This window comes from Vulpes lagopus, chromosome 10 (genome assembly GCF_018345385.1).
Source record: "Vulpes lagopus strain Blue_001 chromosome 10, ASM1834538v1, whole genome shotgun sequence".
Classification (NCBI taxonomy): domain Eukaryota; kingdom Metazoa; phylum Chordata; class Mammalia; order Carnivora; family Canidae; genus Vulpes; species Vulpes lagopus.
The window spans coordinates 90,374,298-90,393,707 of NC_054833.1; the positions used below are offsets into that span (position 1 = coordinate 90,374,298).

The 19,410-nt window shown below is 49.1% G+C and overlaps 2 protein-coding genes across 9 annotated transcripts in view; one reads left to right on the plus strand and one right to left on the minus strand.

Moving 5' to 3' along the window:
• Positions 1–180, plus strand: part of FANCA (FA complementation group A) — a 58,851-nt gene extending 58,671 nt beyond the window's left edge. For all 7 annotated transcript variants that reach the window (XM_041771165.1, XM_041771158.1, XM_041771161.1 and 4 more), the window contains one exon: positions 39–180. In XM_041771165.1, coding sequence (XP_041627099.1) covers positions 39–146 — 108 coding nt within the window. In that variant the 3' untranslated portion in view covers positions 147–180. The remainder of the gene's footprint in view (positions 1–38) is intronic.
• On the minus strand, positions 175–19,374 carry ZNF276 (zinc finger protein 276). 2 transcript variants are annotated; one of them, XM_041771171.1, is made up of 11 exons: positions 19,285–19,374; positions 14,603–14,906; positions 14,207–14,253; positions 13,666–14,112; positions 12,507–12,585; positions 11,162–11,245; positions 3,740–3,850; positions 3,596–3,671; positions 3,238–3,355; positions 867–966; positions 175–791 (listed from the first exon to the last, which is right to left on the minus strand). In XM_041771171.1, exons 2-11 carry the CDS (start codon positions 14,884–14,886, stop codon positions 545–547), a joined length of 1,593 nt encoding a protein of 530 aa, XP_041627105.1. In that variant the 5' UTR covers positions 14,887–14,906; positions 19,285–19,374; the 3' UTR covers positions 175–544. The 2 variants fall into 2 exon arrangements, with proteins under 2 accessions (XP_041627105.1, XP_041627104.1); XM_041771170.1 differs by having other exon boundaries at positions 18,658–19,371.
• Positions 19,375–19,410: the final 36 nt, after the last annotated feature.

The window sequence follows — 19,410 nt, forward strand, 5'->3', positions numbered from 1 at the left end:
GGGGCCGCACTAGGCTGAGCATAGTTATTTTCTTGCAGCTGCTGGCCACTAGTGGACATTGTGACCCAGAGGTGAGTGCAGCCCTCCTGAGCAGACATCAAGCAGTATCCGACGACGACCTCTACCAGGAGCCCCATCTCTTCTGACTGGACCCTGCGCAGTGCACAGCCCAGCTCCTTTGTAAATAATTTATTACAAGCATAACATGGAGCTCTTGCACTAAAAAGTGGATTACAAATCTCCTTGATTGTTTTAGTGGGGAACAGGAATCAGTTATTTAAAATCCATCTGGCCCCAAGTCACTCAGTATTCGTAGGAAAATGTTGGTCCCAGAGTGGAGGCTAGAAAGGCAACATGAGTTGCATACTGAGCCCGCCTTCCCCATACTGCGGATCAATGCCCTCCTGACACACAGGGTGGGGGTGGGGGTTGGGGGGGGAGTGTACAGCATGGGGGCTCCAGGGGAGCGAGCGAGCAAAGCTGTGCCATCAGTTCGCATATGAGGAACTACTGAAACTGTCGTCACCCCGTTCACCACCTCCACTCAGGTGGGCTCGGGCTTCACGGCCTGGCCTTCCACAGGCCCTGGTGCTGGCTCCAGGGTCAAGGCCTTGTCCTGGGTCTGCGTCAGAGGGTGGACCATGGACATGTGCACATTGAGGTTATGGGCCTTCTCGAACCGCCGGCCACACTGGTCACAGGCAAAGTCCAACTCGGTCTCAGCCTTGTGTTTAGTCATGTGGTACTTGAGGGATGCCCGCTGCCGGCACTGGAACCCACAGACTTCACACCTGGGGGACAGGGTCAGGTGAGCAAGGGCATGGGCACCAGTGTGGCCATGAGAAGGTGCCCAGACCCACACTTACTGCAGAGGTTTGGCTCCTGAGTGGCGCATCTGATGGACTAGAAGGTGCTTCCGCTGCTTGAAGGTCTGTCCACACTCATCACAGATATAGTTCCGCACCTCTGTGGACCAGAGATGGAGTGAGCACAGGCATAAGGAAAGCCCAGGACTCCCGTAGAGCACAGTGCCCTGACGTAGTGTTTCCTTACACTCAGGGCCCAATGAAGGGGCCTGAGCAAACCTCATTTTATTCAGAGATTTAAAAAAACTTTTTGTGAATAAAGTGCTCCAAACTGCTTAAAAATGTCACCTGGCTGGGGTTTTATTAACTGTGTACATTTGAAGCTTGTTTTCTGAAAGAGAAACTTTACATCTATTTACTGGAGCAAAAATCCTTAGAGGAAGCCCAATCAATAATGCTTCATAGATTACTACAGCTCTAGAAATGATCCCCATATTGGGTCCAAGGTAGGGGAGGGGCATATCCACTTGGGAAGTAAATTTCTTATATTCTTGAACAAAAACTGGTCAGTTCTACTGGACATGCACCTGGCATGGTGGCCATGAGCTTTTTTTTTTTTTTTTTTTTCCATGAGCTTTTTCCTCCCTGCCACTTCAAGTCCCACCTGCTTATCCACAAAAACCCACAGAGCCTGGCTTCTCCCCTACGAAGTACAATGTACCTTCATAGTTGATAGTATATATCTTCTTTGGTGTTTTAAAAAAATTGCTAATGAATTTTGGCAAATTCATTTTTTTAAAGATTTTATTTATTCATAAGAGACACAGAGAGAGGCAGAGGGAGAAGCAGGCTCCATGCAGGGAGCCTGACGTGGGACTCAATCCTGGGTCTCCAGGATCACGTCCCAGGCTGAAGGCGCCAAACCGCTGAGCCACCAGGGCTGCCCGGCAAATTGAATTTAAATATTTTTAAAAATTGCTAATGGTTCTGACCACTAGTGTCCAGACTGAGACACACAGCTCTAATACCCAATTTGAGGGAACTGTGTCAGGCCATGTCCAAGAAAGCTCAGAGCAAAAGACATAGGATTCAACAATAAAAATGGACAAATCTGGGTGGAAAAAAAATCAAGTTATTTTTACAAAGTTCAAAAATAAGCAAATTATTGTTGAGGGATAAATACATATGCAATACATCAATCTTTTAAAGGGGGTGATGGCAATTCAGGAGAGCAGCAGCCATGTAGGTCAGGCACAGGTGTAGTACCTGTGTTTCTAACACATGTAATATGGACTATATTAAAATCAGAGGAGAATCAAAACTGATGAACACACGAGCTCAGGGTTGAGGTGTATATGCAGAGGAGGAGGGCCCTAGGCTCGCCTCGTCCCACAAACCTATCTAGATAACTGTCAAATCATCCAAATGCCCCAGAAGTCCCCTCAAGACTGTCAACAAACTCCAAGTTGTTTGTGGAATTTGGAGTTGGAAGATCCAGAGAAGGAAGGAGCCCCCCTGGTGGAGGAGAGCAAGAGACAGACCAGCACATGGCAGCTCAAAGGGAAAACAAGTCCCCACGGCAACTGGCCTAGAACGCCAGAGGGACCGAGAGGCCGAGTTTCCTGAGTTCTATAACCAGGGGGCTTGACACCTGGAGTTCTAAATAAAGGTCAGTGGGTTTGGCTCAGGGAGGGCCCAGAGGGCACAGAGAGAAGGTCTTGGAGAGAAAGTGGGTGAACAGCCCGTGGACACTCCCAGTGCCTCATCACAGAGGGCATCCCAGAGCGCTAACACACTCAGGGCGAGGCCCCTCCAGGAGCAAAGGAGCTGGCAGGTGCCCTTTCCTTCCCCTGCCCCTCAGCATAAGCACGGGGCCACCTATGAGAACCAGCAGGGTACAGACCACACTCCCTTCCTAACTTGCTTACGCCGAGCCTGGTCCCCCATGCTCCATCCCAGCACAGCAGGCCTCCTCGCTCAGAAGACAGGCCCAAACCCCTGCTCACACCATGTTCCCCTTCCTGGGGGTTCGGCAAGGCTATGGCAATAGGTGTCATTTCACAAGCAGACCAGAGTAGGGCCAGTGAAAATGCACCACATTCGGACCACACATGGCCCTCCCAGGCAGAGAGCTGCTGCAGACTGGCCTGAAGGATACAGCAGAGCACGCCCAAAACACCCTGGACTCCCTCCTCCCCACTGAAATGCTAGGCCCTGGGAAACGGGGATGCTACTCTCCAGGACAGTTTTAAAAGTAATGATAAAAACCTCACCACAATAAGCTTCCAGAAAGGCACTGGGATTTCTTCACGGTCCGTTTCAAACCACTGATGCACCAAGATGCAGCCCTGGGCCTTTCCGAAGGGTGTCCAGTCCCCATCAGCCACCCAAGGGGACTGTACAGATGAGAGTGGGAGAGCAGGGCACATACCTGTGTGGATGAGCTTCACGTGGCGCTGCAGGTAGCGATCAATCATGAACACTTTGTTGCAGCCAGGGTGGGGGCAGGGTCTCTCCCGGACTTCCTCGTGGTGTTCCTTTATGTGCTTCTGCAGAAGGGACAGCAAAACCCTGAGTGCCTTGGCCAGGACAAGTACCCTGATCACCCTCAAAGGGAGAGATCCAACCATTCACTCAACAGGTGGGTGCTGGCTCACTTCTTGGCCTGTGGCCGCTCAATTCTCTATTTGCCCAGGCTTACATGAGCCCTTGGGTACAACTCTACACCTAGCTCTATAGAAACATCTGGTCCTCCTGTCAGCCACACACGGGGCACTGCTCCTTCTCACCTTCATGCCATCAGCCCCTCGGTACACGGCCGTGCAGCCCTGATAAGGGCACTTGTAGATGGTGGGCAGCTCCTCCCTGCAATGCAGAGCACACATGGAGCCACTGCCCCAGCAGGCAGGGCAGCCCTCTCCCCAGGCCCTCACCTCTCACAGCGGAGCTTGTTCTTCCAGCCCGGCTTGGGTCCAGGTTTCTTTCGAATTTTTGGTTCTTCAGACTTCTTGGCTTCTTTGCTTTCACTCTTTTTACCAGAGACTCTGTAAGGGGGAAAAAAAGGGGGAGGTATATGTAATCAGATTCAGCAATGTTTGTGATCTCTGCTGCATATGTGTTTCTCACTTTTCTCCTCAAACAGGAGAGTTGGGGTTTTCCTCAGGCTTCAGTGGTAACCTGCCCCAGTCCCAATTCTCACTGGTTGGCCTCCAAATTGACCCTTAACCAGAAGAACTCAACCCCCTGGAAAGGCGGTTGGTACAACCACCTTGGGAAGGCAAGGTGCTGGGACAGGGACCACACTGGCCACAGTAGTGGGTTTTCAGGACTCAAACTTCACTCCCTAAACATCAAAACCAAACACTATTTGGAGATATCCTGTTAAATGGTGGAGTGGGGAAGCCCTAGGGGCCAGTCGTTCCAACCACTAGACTAGGAAAAAAGATCAGAATCACAATTCTGGAATCTGATGGGAGGTGCATGGCAACGATGCAGGGGCTCAAAGGGAGATGTGTAGTTTTGGGATAGAGCTCTGTGCTCTGCCAGCTGCCATCCCTGCTCCTTAGTCCTGCTGCTGGAGCCAGGTGGGGCAGTGGGGACCTTTTATTCAGTCTGACAGGTCCCCAAAGGACCAACCTCCCCTGTGCTGTCTCCTGAAGATTTAAAGAGACATGGGGTGCCTGGGTGGCTGCATTGGTGAAGTATCTGCCTTCCGCTCAGGTCAGAATCCCAGGATCCTGGGACAGAGCCCTGTGTTGGGCTCCAAACTCAGCAAGGAATCTGCTTCTCTCCCTGCCTCTGCCCCCTGCTCGTGCTCTCTCTCAAATAAATAAAATCTTAAAAAATAAAGAGAAATGCCCTTTTTAGATCCAGACATTTAAGGAAAACTGTCAAATACAGAAGGACATTATAGGACAAGTCTACAGCTAACATCATTCTCAACAGTAAAAGACTGAAGGTATTCCCCTAAGATGAGGAACAAGACAAAGATGTCTGTTTTCACCACCACTATTCAACATAGTATTAGAAGTGCTAGCCACAGCAACTAGGCAAGAAAAAGAAAAATATAATAATCTATATTAAAAAGAAAATCACCTCTATGCACAAATGACATGATCTTATATGTAGAAAACCCTGAAAAATCCACACACAGAAATAAATTCAGCAAAGTTGCAGGATATGTAATTAACACACAAAAACCAGTTCTACACACTAACAATGAATAAAGCAAAAAAAAAAAAAGTAAAAAACAATTATTTTGCAATAGCATCAAGAAGAATAAAATACTTAGGAATAAAGTTAACCAAGAAAGTGAAAGACTTATACACTGAAGACTATAACACACTGCTGAAACAAATTAAAGACCTATATAAGTGGGAAAACATCCCAGGTTTATGGGTTACAGGATTAATATTGTTAAGATGGCAATATTTCTCCCAAAGCAATCTACAGACTCAATCCCTATCAAAATCCCAGTGGTGTTTTTGGCAGAAAAAGCAATCCTAAGCTTCACATGGAATTTCAAGGTATAATAAATAGCTAAATAAGTCTGAAAAACAAAGCTGGAGGACTCATATTTCTGATTCCAAGATTTCTCATAAAGCTACAATAATCAAAATAGTATGGTACTGACACAGAAACTGACATAGAGTCTAATAATAAAACTGAGAGACCAAAAATAAACCCTTACAAAGAACAATCAATTGATTTTTGACAAGGGTGCCAAGATCACTCAATGGAGAAAGGACAATCTCTTCAACAAATGGTGCTGGGAAACCTGGATGTTCACATGCCAAAGAATGAATCTGGATCCCTACTTTATTCTCTATATAAAAATTAACTCAAATGAATCAAAGACCTAAGAGTTAAAACTATCAAATTCTTGGAAGAAAACATGGCCTTGTGTTTGGCAACAGTTTCTTGAATATGACATCAAAGGCAAAGGAACACAGGGTGCCTGGTGGGCTCAGTCAGCAGAGCATGCGACTCTTGATCTCTGGGTTGTGAATTTGAGCCCCATGTTGGGCATAGAGATTTGGTGGGCACAGCGGTTTAGCGCCACCTGCAGCCCAGGGTGTGATTCTGGAGACCCGGGATAGAGTCCCACGCCCGGCTCCATGAATGGAGCCTGCTTCTCCCTCTGCCTGCGTCTCTGCCTCTCTCTCTCTCTCTGTGTCTCTCATGAATGAATGAATGAATGAATGAATAAATAAATAAATCTTAAAAAAAAGAAAAAAAGGCAAAGCAACATAAGTAAAAAGAGGTAAATTGGACTACAAAATTAAAAATTTTTGTGCGCTAGGGCACGTGGGTGGCTCAGTCAGTTGAATGACTGCCTTTGGCTCAGATCATGATCCTGAGGTCCTGGGATCAAGCCTCATGTAGGGCTCCCTGCTCGGTGGGGAGCCTGCTTCTCCTCCCTGCCCCCTCTACTTGTGGTCTCTTTCGCTATGTATCTCTTGCTATGTCTCTCTTTCAAATAAGTAAATGAGGGACGACTGGGTGGCTCAGCGGTTGAGCATCTGCCTTCTGCTCAGGGCATGATCCCAGGGTCCCAGGATCGAGTCCTACATCGGGCATCGGGCTCCCTACATGGAGCCTGCTTCTCCCTCTTCCCGTGTCTCTGCCTCTTTGTCTGTCTCTCATGAATAAATAAAAATTTAAAAATAAATAAATAAACAAAATCTTAATTTTTTTTTTTGCATGTGCATCAAAGGAAAATATCAAGGGAATGAAAAAGATAACCAAATGGGAGAAAAATGTGCCCTACAACTCAATAGCATAAAGATGAAACAAGCCAATTTAAAAATGGGCTAACACAAATAAAGTAAAGAAAAAAATCATTTAAGATTTTTTTTAAAAAGGGCAAAGAAGGGCAGCCCGGGTGGCTCAGCGGTTTAGCACCACCTTCAGTCCAGGGTGTGATGCTGAAGAAGGGGATTGAGTCCCACGTCAGGCTCCCTGCATGGAGCCTGCTTCTCCCTCTGCCTGTGTCTCTGCCTCGTTCTCTCTCTTTCTCTGTGTCTCTCATGAATAAATAAATAAAATCTTTTAAAAAGAATAAAAATAATAAATAAATAATAAATAATAAATTAAAAAAGGGCAAAGGACTTAAATAGACATTTTTTCACTACCACTATTCAACATAGTAAGATGTTAAAAGATGCTCATCATTACTAATCATTAAGGAATTGCAAATCAACATGACAATGGGGTGCCTCAGTGGTTGAGTGTCTGCCTTAGGCTCAGGTAGTGATCCCAGAGTCCTGGGGTCCTAGGGTCCTGGGATAGAGTCCCCCCCCATCAGGCTCTCCACGGAGCCTGCTTCTCCCTCTGCCTGTCTCTGCCTCTCTGAGTCTCTCATGAATAAATAAATAAATAAAACCTTTAAAAACAAACAAATAAACATAAAACCAAAATGACAATGGGATACCACTTCACTCCGAGGATGACGACTGAAAAGGAAATCAGGTTTGAATCACTATGTCATATGCCTGAAACTAAGGTAACACTGTTTTACTAAAAATTAGAAAAAAGGAAATGGCTACTATGGAAAGCAGTATGGATATTCCACAGAAAATTAAAAATATACACACATGAAACTAATAGACACTGTATGTTAACTATCCTGGAATTACAATAAAAAACTTCATATAAAATTTAAAATAGAAATAGAATATGATCCAGTAATTCCACTATTGGGTATTTACCCAAACAAAAAGAAAACACTAATTCAAAAAGATACATGCCCCCATGTTTATGGCAGCACTGTTTATAATAGCCAGGACAGGGATCCCTGGGTGGCGCAGCGGTTTGGCGCCTGCCTTTGGCCCAGGGCGCGATCCTGGAGACCCGGGATCGAATCCCACGTCGGGCTCCCGGTGCATGGAGCCTGCTTCTCCCTCTGCCTGTGTCTCTGCCTCTCTCTCTCTCTCACTGTGTGCCTATCATAAATAAATAAAAATTTAAAAATATATATATAAAAAAAAATAATAATAATAATAGCCAGGACATGGAAGGAACCCAAGGGTTCCAAGATGAACGGATAAAGACGATGTGGTATGTATATAACAGAACATAATTCAGTCATAAAAAGAATGAGATCTTACCATTTGTCACAACATGATTGGACCTAACACTATATGTCAAGTATACTTCACTTTAAAAATAAGCAAAATAATGGGGTGCCTGGGAGGCTCAGTTGGTTGTTAACCATCTGACCTTTGATTTTGTCTCAGGGTAGGGCTCTATACTGGGCTATGTAGGGCTCTATACTGGGCTTGGAGCCTGCTTAAGGTTCTGTCTCCTCTCTCTCTACACGCCCCCCTGAAGCGTTCTCTAAAAAAAAGAACCAAAAAAAACAAAAAACAAAAAAACAACCCCAAAACCAAAAACACAGGGCCACCTGGGTGGCTCAGTCGGTTAAGCATCTACGTTCGGCTCACGTCATGATCCTGGGGTCCTGGGATGGAGCTCTGCTTCAGGGTCTCTGGTCAGTGGGGGCCTGCTTCTCCCTCTCCCTCTATACACCCCCCCCCACCACCACTTGTGCTTTCTCTTACTTGTTCTTTCTCAGGTAAGTAAAATCTTTAAAAAACAAAATAAAATCATGTCAAAATTAAAAACAAAGAAAATAAACAATGTTGAAGATTTGGAGAAATTGGAACCCTTGTACATTGTTGAATGTAAAATGATGCAGCTGCTATGGAAAACTATAAGGCAGTTTCTCAAAAAGTTAAACATGGAAAAAAAAAAAAGTTAAACATGGAACTACCATATGACCCAACAATTCTACTTCGGGGGACACACAAAGAACTGAAACAGAGACTCAAACAGATAATTTTTTTTTTTTTTTTTAAAGTAAACTCTACACTGGGCCTAGAGCCCAATGCAGGACTTAAACTTCCGACCCTGAGATCCAGAATTGGGTGCTTAACCAACTGAGTCACCAGGGGCCTCTCCAACATATACTTGTTGGCCAGTATTTATAACATTATTCCTAACAGCCAAAAGGCAGAAGCAACCTGAAATGACAGATGAATGCATCAACAAACTGTGGTCTATCCATACAACAGAATATATTCAGCCATAGAAGGAACCAAATTCTGAGACATGTTACAACACATATGAATCTAAAAAACATTATGTTAACTGAAAGAAGCCTATCAAAAAGAACAAATACATATTTCCACTTGAATGAGGTACCCTGAAATTAGATTAGTGGCTGCCAGAGCCTGGGAGAGGGGGAAGGGGGTTTCATTACTGCTGAGGATGAGGAAAAGTTTAGAAACAGTGGTGATGGTTATACAACACTATGAATGTACTTAATGCCACTGAATTAACTGCACATTTAAACATGATAAAATGGGGGGCACCTGGGTGGCTCAGTCGGTCAAATGTCAGACTTTTGATTTTGTTGCAGGTCGCAGTCTCAGGATTGAGTGACAGAGCCCCTGTACTGGGCTCCACACTGAGTGGGGAGTCTGCTCGAGATTCTCTCCCTCTGACCCTCCGCCTGCTCACACACGCTCCCTCTCTAAAAAATAATGTAAATCTTTAAAAAAATGATAAAACGGTAAAATTTTATATATATATTTTGCCACAATTAAAAAAAATAGATTATAGGAGCTCCTGGATGGCTCAGTCAGTGAAGCGTCTGCCTTCAGCTAAGGTCATGACCCCAGGGTCCTGAGATATCTAGCCCTGAGTTAGACTCCCTGCTCAGTGGGGGAGTTTGCTTCTCCCTCTGCCTTTGCCTCCGCTTGTGCACACATGCACTCTCTCAAATAAATAAAATCTTAAAACAACACAGATTATAAATAATTGTTGTCCTCCTTAAAGAGTATATTAAAAAGAACCTTTCCGGGGACTGTTCAGGCTTCTCCTCCTCTCCTTGTCTAACAGTTGTCCTTTGAGACCTGGCCGTGTGTCCTCTTCTCACTGGCCTCCACCCTCAGGCACCCCAGAGCCACCCTGTGACCAGTGATTCACCATATCCCTCCCACACCATATTACACATCTCTCCTTTTTAAAATATTTTATTTATTTGACAGAAAGCACGCAAGCACAAGTGCACAAGCAGAAGGAACAGCAGGCAGAAGGAGAGGGAAAAGCAGGTTCCCCACTGGGTGAGTCCCTCAAGGGTGTGGGGTTCAAATCCCCGCAGACACCAGAGGGCTATGCTGGCAACACCTGACTCCCTGCTTTTTGGTTTCTTTTCCTTCCCCTCGATCACTCAGGCTCCTGACTCTCATTTCTTCCTGGAGCCATGGTGCCCTAATCCACACATTGCTAAGTGTCTTCTTGTCTGCCCCCAGGTGAGGACCCAGACAGGCATGCCTGCTAAAACAAAGTCACATGGAGCAGGGCTGCTCAGAGGCCCTGTCCTAGTTCTCCAGGTATGACTCACACTTGTGGCACCCAAGGAACCATGCGGCCACCATGTCTGAGTGTTTCTGTGGGCACAAGGCTGAACCCAGAGCTGTGGCCAGCCCATTGTCACCTGGGCCCTGTGGGTCACCTTCCACAGGGCCTGGTTTCTGTTTCTCTTTCCATAGCCATGTCAAAACTCAAAAGTAAAAAAAGGAAGTCAGGTTTGCTTTTTAATCTTTCTGCTGTGTTTTCTTGGCTGATGGTGTGGTGCTCCTGTGTTTTCATTCTACTGCGAAATGCCCAAGAATACCCAAGTGGGGCAGTGACTAACCGCAGATGTTCTGGGTGTTCCTGGGCACAAGGCTGGGAAGAAAGAGACACAAGTACATCTCAGCCTTCCCTGCCAGGACCATATATCCTAACTAAGAGAAAACACAAATCTGTGAAAACAGAAGGTTGAGACAAGCCCACAGAAGCAGATCTACTAGAGGGTGGTGTCGAAATCTGTGCCAGAGCAACCACAGGGCTGGGTCCCTGAGCCTCCAGAGACCTCGGCACAGAAAGAGAAAGAACAACGGGGTAGAGGTTCCTGCAGGAAGTCAGAGGCTGAGATGGTAGACACTTCTCCACCACAATGCAGAGCAGGGCTGGCAGAACGGAAAGCAGGGAGCTCCCAGAATGAGGCTGAGTCATATCCACAGGCACCCTGCACACTCTCACATGACTGAGACCAGGTCCCAGCACTGAACTAGGAAAGGCCTCCCAGCTCACTCAGAAGCCAAACTGCACTGGACTAGGGTGGTCAGGCCAAAGAGCAGCAGAAAACATGTGCTGAGCCAGGGCAGCCCGGGAAGCAGGAGCCTCCATTCCCTATCCCCACTACTCCTACCCGGTGACCCTACCAGGCAGACATAGGTTTCCAGGTTACCCAGTGATGCCATTCCCAGACCCCATGGACATGCAACAAGACTGCCCCCCCTTACTTCTTTTCTGGGTAAGGCTCAAAGGATTCATCTGAGGACTGGGTATTCTGCTTCTTGTCATTTTCGTCTTCACTCAGGATGTCCCTTGGGAAGAAGAGAGAACCTTTAGCAAAGGCCTGGGGTGCATGACAGATCCAATGATACTTCCTAACTAAAAACACCATCAAATCTCTATACTCCATATTTTAGCTCTCTCAAAAAGGTCTCAGAAACCTAAAATCCCCAAATCTCTGAACTAGGTTCCTAACAGAAAGGTCAGGCCAGAGTCACTGAAGTCCAGCAAAATGGACCATCCCCCAGAAGCCGCAATCCCCTCACATCAGAACCCTGAACTTTGGAAGGACCACTCTATGGGGCCCCATGTAGCGCTCCAAGACCTCAAGGAGGTGGGCTTCTGAGGAAGTGGACTTTCAGACTAGGGGTCACCTATACCCAGAACTGTGTGAACACCTATCCAACTGACAGGTCAGCTGTCAGCCATTGCAAAGATCACAAAGGCCAAAAAATAATCTGCGTATCTGTAACCTTTACCCTAAAACACGAGTAACTATTCAGTCTCTATAGGGAAGCAGAGACAGGCTAGTACCCTATGGCCTTCCCTTACAGGTGGCCACCCGTCTGGACAGGAAAGACTCAAGGCTGGCTAGTAGCCTATGGAACAGCCTGTGACCACTCCTGGTCCTGGGAGTGTTTTTAGCACATCCACTTGGGTTCTTCCAGGCACCTCAGTCATTTTTATCACAGACACCCCACTGGAGTTGTACCAAAAACCATACTGTCCTCCTATTTGTGTGGACGAGGTTACATGTATAGTCCAGCCACAGCTTATGGGGAAAGGGTGTGAAGGCCAGCTGGCGTGTAGCTGCCACCATGAGTGGCTCTCAGCCGAAAAGCAGGAGGTGGCCCCAGGAACACAGTCCCTGGTAATGCCCTTTCCTGGGCAGTTTGTCCTCCTGCGCAGAACCTCTGATCCAAGTCATGATCATATCATGACAAAGGACCAGAGATTGACTTCCTGTTTCAGAATCATCTACAACTGGTACAAACTACATACAGCTTTGGAAGACACGAGCCAGCAGCAGCAAAGGGGGCGAGCACGGGACTCTAATTTCCACACCACCCTGGTCCTGTTCCCCTCGCAGATGCCTTAGGTCTGAGGGGCCCTCTAGACCCAGGAAGCCCCCATCAGGAACAAGAACCCTGGAAGCACCCTCGGCCACTCATCTCCTTCCCACTGAGAAAAGGAGAGGGTCCTGGCCAGGATACGGGCAGGGAGTGCACAGGTTGGCGGAGTTTGGTTTTCCAAGGAGGAATTTTAGGCTATTTAAACCCACTCTTCTCTCACCCCTCAGAAAGGTCACTGAACTCGTCTTTTACCCGATCATCCGAGGTTGAAGATGGAACCTGCTTCTCACCCAACCGCCCTGAGAAACAAAGAACAAGGCTCCTATTACCAACACAGAGTGCAGGCAAGGAGGCGTGTACCTGTCTGACAACGGAGCCTTCCCCGTGGGGAGCCTGGGGTCCTCCCACCTGAAATCCCAGCCACCTCCCAGTCCCATCCCCCATAAGGTCTCTGCACAGCCAGACAGGCTACCCTCATGTCTAGCACAGGCATGGGTAGCACCAGACATCAGAAACTCTAGCCGACAGTCCACATCAGCAAACCCAGCCCTTCCTAGAGATTCAGATCCTGTTGTTTCAGGGTAGGACGGACGACCTGTGCTTTGTGCATGTTCCAGGATATTTAAAAAGTCATTGTTACCAAAATTGCATGCGCACAGTTTAATAGGCCAAGCAGTTCTAAGAACCCTCTGACACAATTCCCTTCTCCCCTCCCAGCATTTGTGCACCTCTATCTCTCTGAACCATCTGGGTAGATGCATTTTTAAAAAGTGCCACCAAGAGCTTGAACATAGGAACAGCCAAGTACCGTGCACACACAGTTGCACAAATGGAGGCTGAGTGAAGCCAGGGGGAAGCCAACCCAGCCGCCCTAACATAAAGTCATCAACAGCTACACCCTAACCACAGCAATGTGGGATCAGGTCCCCAACAAGGGCCCTGTGTTTCCTCTTGGCCAGCTGGCAGAGGAACCTGTCTACATGAGTCCCACTGGGATGTTACTGGGACGCTGGCTGAGACCCAGGGGATGACCTGCAGCTGGCCCAAAACAGCCTCAGACGTACCAGCTGCCCTCTTCCCCTATGTCCCACAACAAGGACCCCATTCTTCTGCCTCCCTCGGCCCCCTGGCCCCAAGCAGGCTTAGCAAGGAAGACCAGATGGCAGACAAGCATGCCTTTACAGAAACTGCTGGAATAGGGTCCTCAACTCCTCCCTGCTGTCAGATGCCCAGGAGGAACTCCTCATCATTTGTCCAGAACCTCTGCATACAACACTATGACCACTGCCCACAACAATAAAGATATCCACTTCCTGCTGAGGGCCCTGCCTGGCTCAAGACTAGGAATCCTGGTCTTACAGCCCAAAAGAGCTTCCTACCTGGGGCCCCACTTGAGGGGAAGCTTGGCTGAGATGGGGGGCCCAGCCCAGGCCCTACAGGGTTGACATCTGAAGAAGGCTGGGCCAGGTCCGTGCTGGGCAGTGTCTCGGTCTCGGCTGGAGCTGTGGTCGCTCTGCCTTGGGAGCTCTGAGGGGCAGCCCCAGTGGGGTTGGAGCCCCGATGCTGGGTGAGCCATGGGGCCATCTCCTTGTCCCATGTCCACTTGACTGCCAATGCACTGTCCAGCAAGAGGGCCCCGCAGCTGGAGTCGGCATCCATGGTATAGTCGTGGCCCTGGTCACAGCCCCACACAGCTTGGATTACACCGCAGTACTCGGAGGACAGTGTCCTCTGGAGGTTAGGCAGAGCCCCACAGCTGGCTGCGTGTCCATGCACCCATGCCACCAAGTCGCGCAGGCCCTGGGGGCTCGAAGTGATCAGGTCCACTGAGGAAAGGCACAGAGACGCCATACCCATGGCCAGTCAGCACCCAGCCCACCTGGAGCCTACCCACACACCACACACCAGGGGCACACTCACCCAGACACGCTCCCTCCTCTGCCCCTGGTGGGGGCTGGGCACCAACCCTGCAAAGGATCAGGATGGCTGTGAGTTGGGCTAGCAGTGAACAAGACCCGGGCTCACCAGACCCCTCTCACAGGCCACCTCTCCCACATGCTGTCTGAAACTTCTCTTGCAAGAGCTGTCTTCATCTCAGGGCCCTTTGAGGGCCTCACCGTCCTCATGCACGTCTGTCCACTTCCCTCACACCAGTCACACTGGTGCTCACACATGGCTGCTGCTCCAGGCAGGAGGTATCTCCCCATTGCAGAGACATATACCCCCACCCCACACTCTGGGGGCCTAGAACAGCCCCAGCACGCAGGGTGCTTGATCCCTGAAAGCCCAACAAATGAATGAAGGAGGAATGCTTACTTTGTGCAAGTCTTCCGGTGGCCCGTCGGGGAGACGTTGACTCTCTGCAGGAAGGACTTGAGGAGGCCATGGCACTGGTAGAACTGGGCATGGCAGTTCTTGCAGACGAACTGAGACAGAGCTGGGTCCTGGTGGACGGCCACCCCCAGCAGATGCTGGAAGTCCCTGGTGAAAACTCGCTCCCCTGGAGGTGGTCTGCCTGAACTGTCCCCAGGTGCCCTGCCAGAAATGCTGCGGAGACTCCGTGAGGAGAACTTCCCATGGCAGAGGCGACAGTGCCCCATGGCAAGAGCCCGGCCTGTTCCTGGCAAGCACGGGGACATTAAGTCAGCAGGCGAGGCTGCTCATTGCACAGGGCAAGGAAAACACAAGCTCCTAGGAAGCGAGCAACGGCCCAGGGGAGGTGAGGCCCATGCTCTGCTATCCTCCCAGCTCCCCAAGTGGAGAAGACCCTCCAGGGAGCTTCCCCACATACACCTCTTCAACACAAACCCACATCTGGGCCAAAGGCAGGGCTCTGGCTCTGAGCTCCCAGCTGAACATACAGCCTTTGGGAGGTGTGGTCAGTGTAGGCCCTTCTGGTCCAGAAAACTTTTCAGAGAATTTTAAGTGCTTCTACAACAAGGCCACTATTATCCTGATAACAAAACAGGACAAGGACACCACAAGAAATGAAAATTACAGGCCAATAACCCTGACAAATACAGTTGCAAAAACCCTCATGAAAACATTAGCAAACCAAATTCAACAATACACTAAAAGACTCATATACCAGGATCCAGTGGGATTTATTCCAGGGATGCAAGGATGGTCCAACATCCACAAACCAATCAATGTGATACACATTAACAAAACGAAGGATTCAAATCATAGGAACAGCTCAATAAATGCAGAAAAGTTTCTGACAAAATTCAATGCTCATCATAATAAAAACTCTGAACAAAGTGGGTAGAGAGAGAATGTACCTCAGCATGATAAATGTCATAGCTAACATTATACACACAAGTACAAAGCAGAAAGCTTTCCCTAAGATTAAAAAATAAGGATGCTCACTCTCACCAGTTTTACTCAATATACTACTGGAAGTCCTAGCCAGAGCAATCAGGCTAGAAAAATAGGAAAAAAAAAAAAAAAAAAAAGAAGAAGTAAAAAGACTATCTCTATTTGCAGACAATACGGTATTACATATGGAAAACTCTAAAGACTTCCCCAAAAGACTCTAGGAATGAACAAATTCAGTAACGTTGCAGGATATAAAATCAGTAATGAAGTACCAGAAAAAAGGAACTAAGAAAATAATCCCACTTACAACTGCATCAGAAAGAATAAAGTACCTATGAATAAATTTAACCAAAGAGATTAAAAACCTATATAAGGGATCCCTGGGTGGCGCAGCGGTTTGGCACCTGCCTTTGGCCCAGGGCGCGATCCTGGAGACCCGGGATCGGGTCCCACCGTCGGGCTCCCGGTGCATGGAGCCTGCTTCTCCCTCTGCCTGTGTCTCTGCCTCTCTCTCTCTCTGTGACTATCATAAATAAATAAAAAATTTAAAAAAAAACTATATAAAATCAACTATGAGACAGTGACAAAAGAAATTGACACAAATAAATGAATATTCTGCGCTTGTGGATTAGAAGAGTACTCTTAAAATGTTCATGCTACCCTAAGTCATCTACAGATTCAGTGCAATCCTGACCAAATTCCAGTGGCATTTTTCACAGAAACAGAACAATCTTAAAATTTATACAGAACCACAAAAGACTCCAAACAGCCAAAGCAATCTCGAGAAAGAAGAATAAAGCCAGAAGCATCACAGTTCTTGATTTTGAACTATATTACAAAACTAAAGTAACCAAGACAGTATACTACTGACATAAAAACAGACACAGAATAGAGAGCCCGGATATAAACCCATGCATGTGTGTAGTCAATTAATTTATAACAAAGGAGGCAAGAATATACTGTGGGGAAATGGTAAGTCTTTTCAATAAATGATGTTGGGAAACTGGACAGCCACAAGCAGAAGAATGAAACGAGTCCCCCAACTTAAATCATAAAAATAAACTCCAAGTGGATTAAAGATATAAATGTGAGACCTAAAATCACAAACTCCTAGGAGAAAACACTGGAAGTATATTCCTTCTCCTCAATCTCAGTAATGATTTTTTTGGATTCGACATTGAAAACAAAGGCAACAAAAGCAAAAAATAAACAAGTGGGACTACATGAAAGTAAAATGCTTCTGCACTACAGAGAAAACCAAACAAAATGAAAAGGCAACCTACTGATTTTGGAAAAGTATTTGCCACTCATTTATCTGATAAAGGATTAATATCTAAAATAAAGAACTAATACAATTCAAAAGCATAATCCAATTAAAAAATAGGCAGCAGGGGTACCTGGGTGGCTCAGTTGACTATGTCTCCAACTCCTGGTTTTAGCTCAGGTCCTGATCTCAGGACCATGGCATCAAGCCCCGGGATCAAGCCCCATGTGGGGGTCTACACTCAGTGAGGAGTGTGCTTGTCTCCCTCGCCCTCTGCTTGCTCTCTCTCAAATAAATAAAATCTTAAAACAAAAACAAACAGGTATCGGATCTAAATAGCCATTTTTCAGGAGAAGACATACATACAGATGGCTAACAAGTACAAGTGCATATGTGCTCATCAGGGAAATGCAAAACCACAATGAGCTATTACCTCACACCTGTTAGGATGGCTATTCTCAAAAAGATGACAAATAGTGAGTGTTTGAGGATGTGGAGAAAAGGGAACCCTTAGGCACTCTTGGTGAGAATGCAAATTTTATCAATTGATACAGTCTCTTTGAAAACAGGCTGGAGGACCCTTATAAAATTAAAAATAAAGCTACCAGGGGTACCTGGGTGGTGCAGTAGCCTGAGTGCCTCTTTTGGCTCAGGTCACCATCTCAGTCACTGCCCGGGGCCTACCGTCCACTGTCCACTGCCTGCTAGCCGGGAGCTTCCCCTCTGCCTCCGCCTCTGCCCCTCCCCTTGCTCCCTCACTGTCTCTCATGAGCACACTCACCCTCTTTCTAAAATAAACAAATAAATCTAAAAAAAAAAAAAAAAACAACCCTATGATTTGACCCAACAATTCTACTTCTGGGTATTTACCCAAAGGAAACTTTTGAGTTAGTGTTTTCTCCTATTTTCATTGCACATCATTTTCGACAGCCAAGGTGTGGAAATAAGGGAAGTCCATAGGTTAATGAATGGACCAAAAAAAAAAAAAAAGCGGGGTGGGTGCGAGTGCCCCCGCACAACGGAGTATTACTCAGCCCTAAAAAAGAAGGAAATCCTGCCCGTGTGACCACACGGATAGACCGCGGAGGAATGGCCCCAAGGGAAGTCAGACAGAAAAAGACAAACACCACATGACCTCACTTACATGTCTGACATTAGAAACGATGACACCACGTCACGGAGAACCGAGAAGCTGTGGGCAGGGGGGGGGGGGTAGGGCAGGGGAGCGGTCAGAAAACCAGGCCCGGTGACGGCTCTGGAAGCGGCTACGCTGTCACCACGAGAACCGAACCGCCCTGCGCGCTGACCCGGGTCAGACAGCCCGCGCGGGCCCAGTGCCCGGCTGAGGCACCACATTCGTTCATGGGTGCCTTCCCGGGCTCCTGACACTGCAGAAGCACAGGCCGTCCGCCCCAAGCAAGGCTCCGGCAGCCGGGGACCTTGACCCGTCCAGGTTCGATCCCGGCCTCTCGTCTGCAGACGCTGCCCCCGCCGCCACCCCCGGCCCCCGGGGAAGCAGGGTCCCCGGGGCCCGGGCATCACCTACCGGGCGAGGGCCTCCGGCACCCGACCCGCTCCGTTCTGCTCTAAGGAAGAGGCCACGGAGGCCCAGACAGGTTAGGCGCGGACCTCAGGCTGCACAGCACACAGCAAAGCCAGCACCCCTACGCGCAAACCCCTCGGTGAGCGCCCAGCGGGCACGAAAGGGTCAGCGGCCTGGCCAGACGGCGCCCGGGCAGCACGTCCCCGCCGACGGACCCCCGCCCCGCCAGCGCCCGGCCGGACCCACCTGCCTCGTCGGCGCCGTCCTCGCCCGGGTCCCCGCGGGCCCGCGCCAGGCCCCAGCCCAGCCGCGCCGCCACCAAGGCCGCAGCCTCGTCCACGCTCGGCCCGCTACGGGCCGGCCGGCCTCGGGTCCGGCCGCTGCCACCGCCGCCGGAGCCCCCGCGCTGCCCAGCCGCCCCAGGCGACAGGAAGCGACCCAGCCGGTCCCGCTTCATGGCGGCGGCCGAGCCTACAGCCGGGCCCCGGGGCTCGGCCCGGCTCGGCTCCGCTCGGCTCGGCCCCGCTCGGCTCGGCTCGGCCCCGGCTCGGCTCCGCTCGGCCCTATTCGATCCGGCTCGGCTCCACTCGGATCAGCTCGGCCCCGCTGTGTGGGCTGGGCCCGGCCTCTCGACCGGGTTAAGTCCTGCTCGGCCCAGAGCCTCGCGCGTCAGCTCAGCTGGACTGTGCTCGTTCGTTTCCGCTCGACTCCGCCGTTCGGCCCCGTTCGGCCCCCAGGAAGCGGGGCGGAGCGATGAGGGAGGGGCGGGGCAGCGAGGGGAAAGGCCAGGAAAGGGGGCAGGGGCGGCACAGTAGGGCCCACGCGTTTGGCATGTCACAGACGTGGAGTGCAGGTGCCGACTGGTACACTTACTGGCTCGCAGCTACGACGTGAGGCTACTTGCGCCGCCACCCTTCCAGCCCCCGGAGCTCCGCGCGAGCAGCGGCCGGACCCGGGCCGCCGGAAGGGCTGCCGCGCAGGCCCCGCCCCTTCCGGCGG

Bases quoted from the DNA above. Each gene is read 5' to 3' on its own strand.
- ZNF276 (XM_041771170.1), bottom strand. From the start codon at position 18,868: ATGAAGCGGGACCGGCTGGGTCGCTTCCTGTCGCCTGGGGCGGCTGGG. The intron at 12,586-13,665 runs GTAGGAAGCTCT...TTTGTTTCTCAG, and splicing joins CCCCTCAAGTGGGGCCCCAG to GGCGGTTGGGTGAGAAGCAG. The intron at 792-866 runs GTAAGTGTGGGT...CCTGTCCCCCAG, and splicing joins TCAGGAGCCAAACCTCTGCA to GTGTGAAGTCTGTGGGTTCC.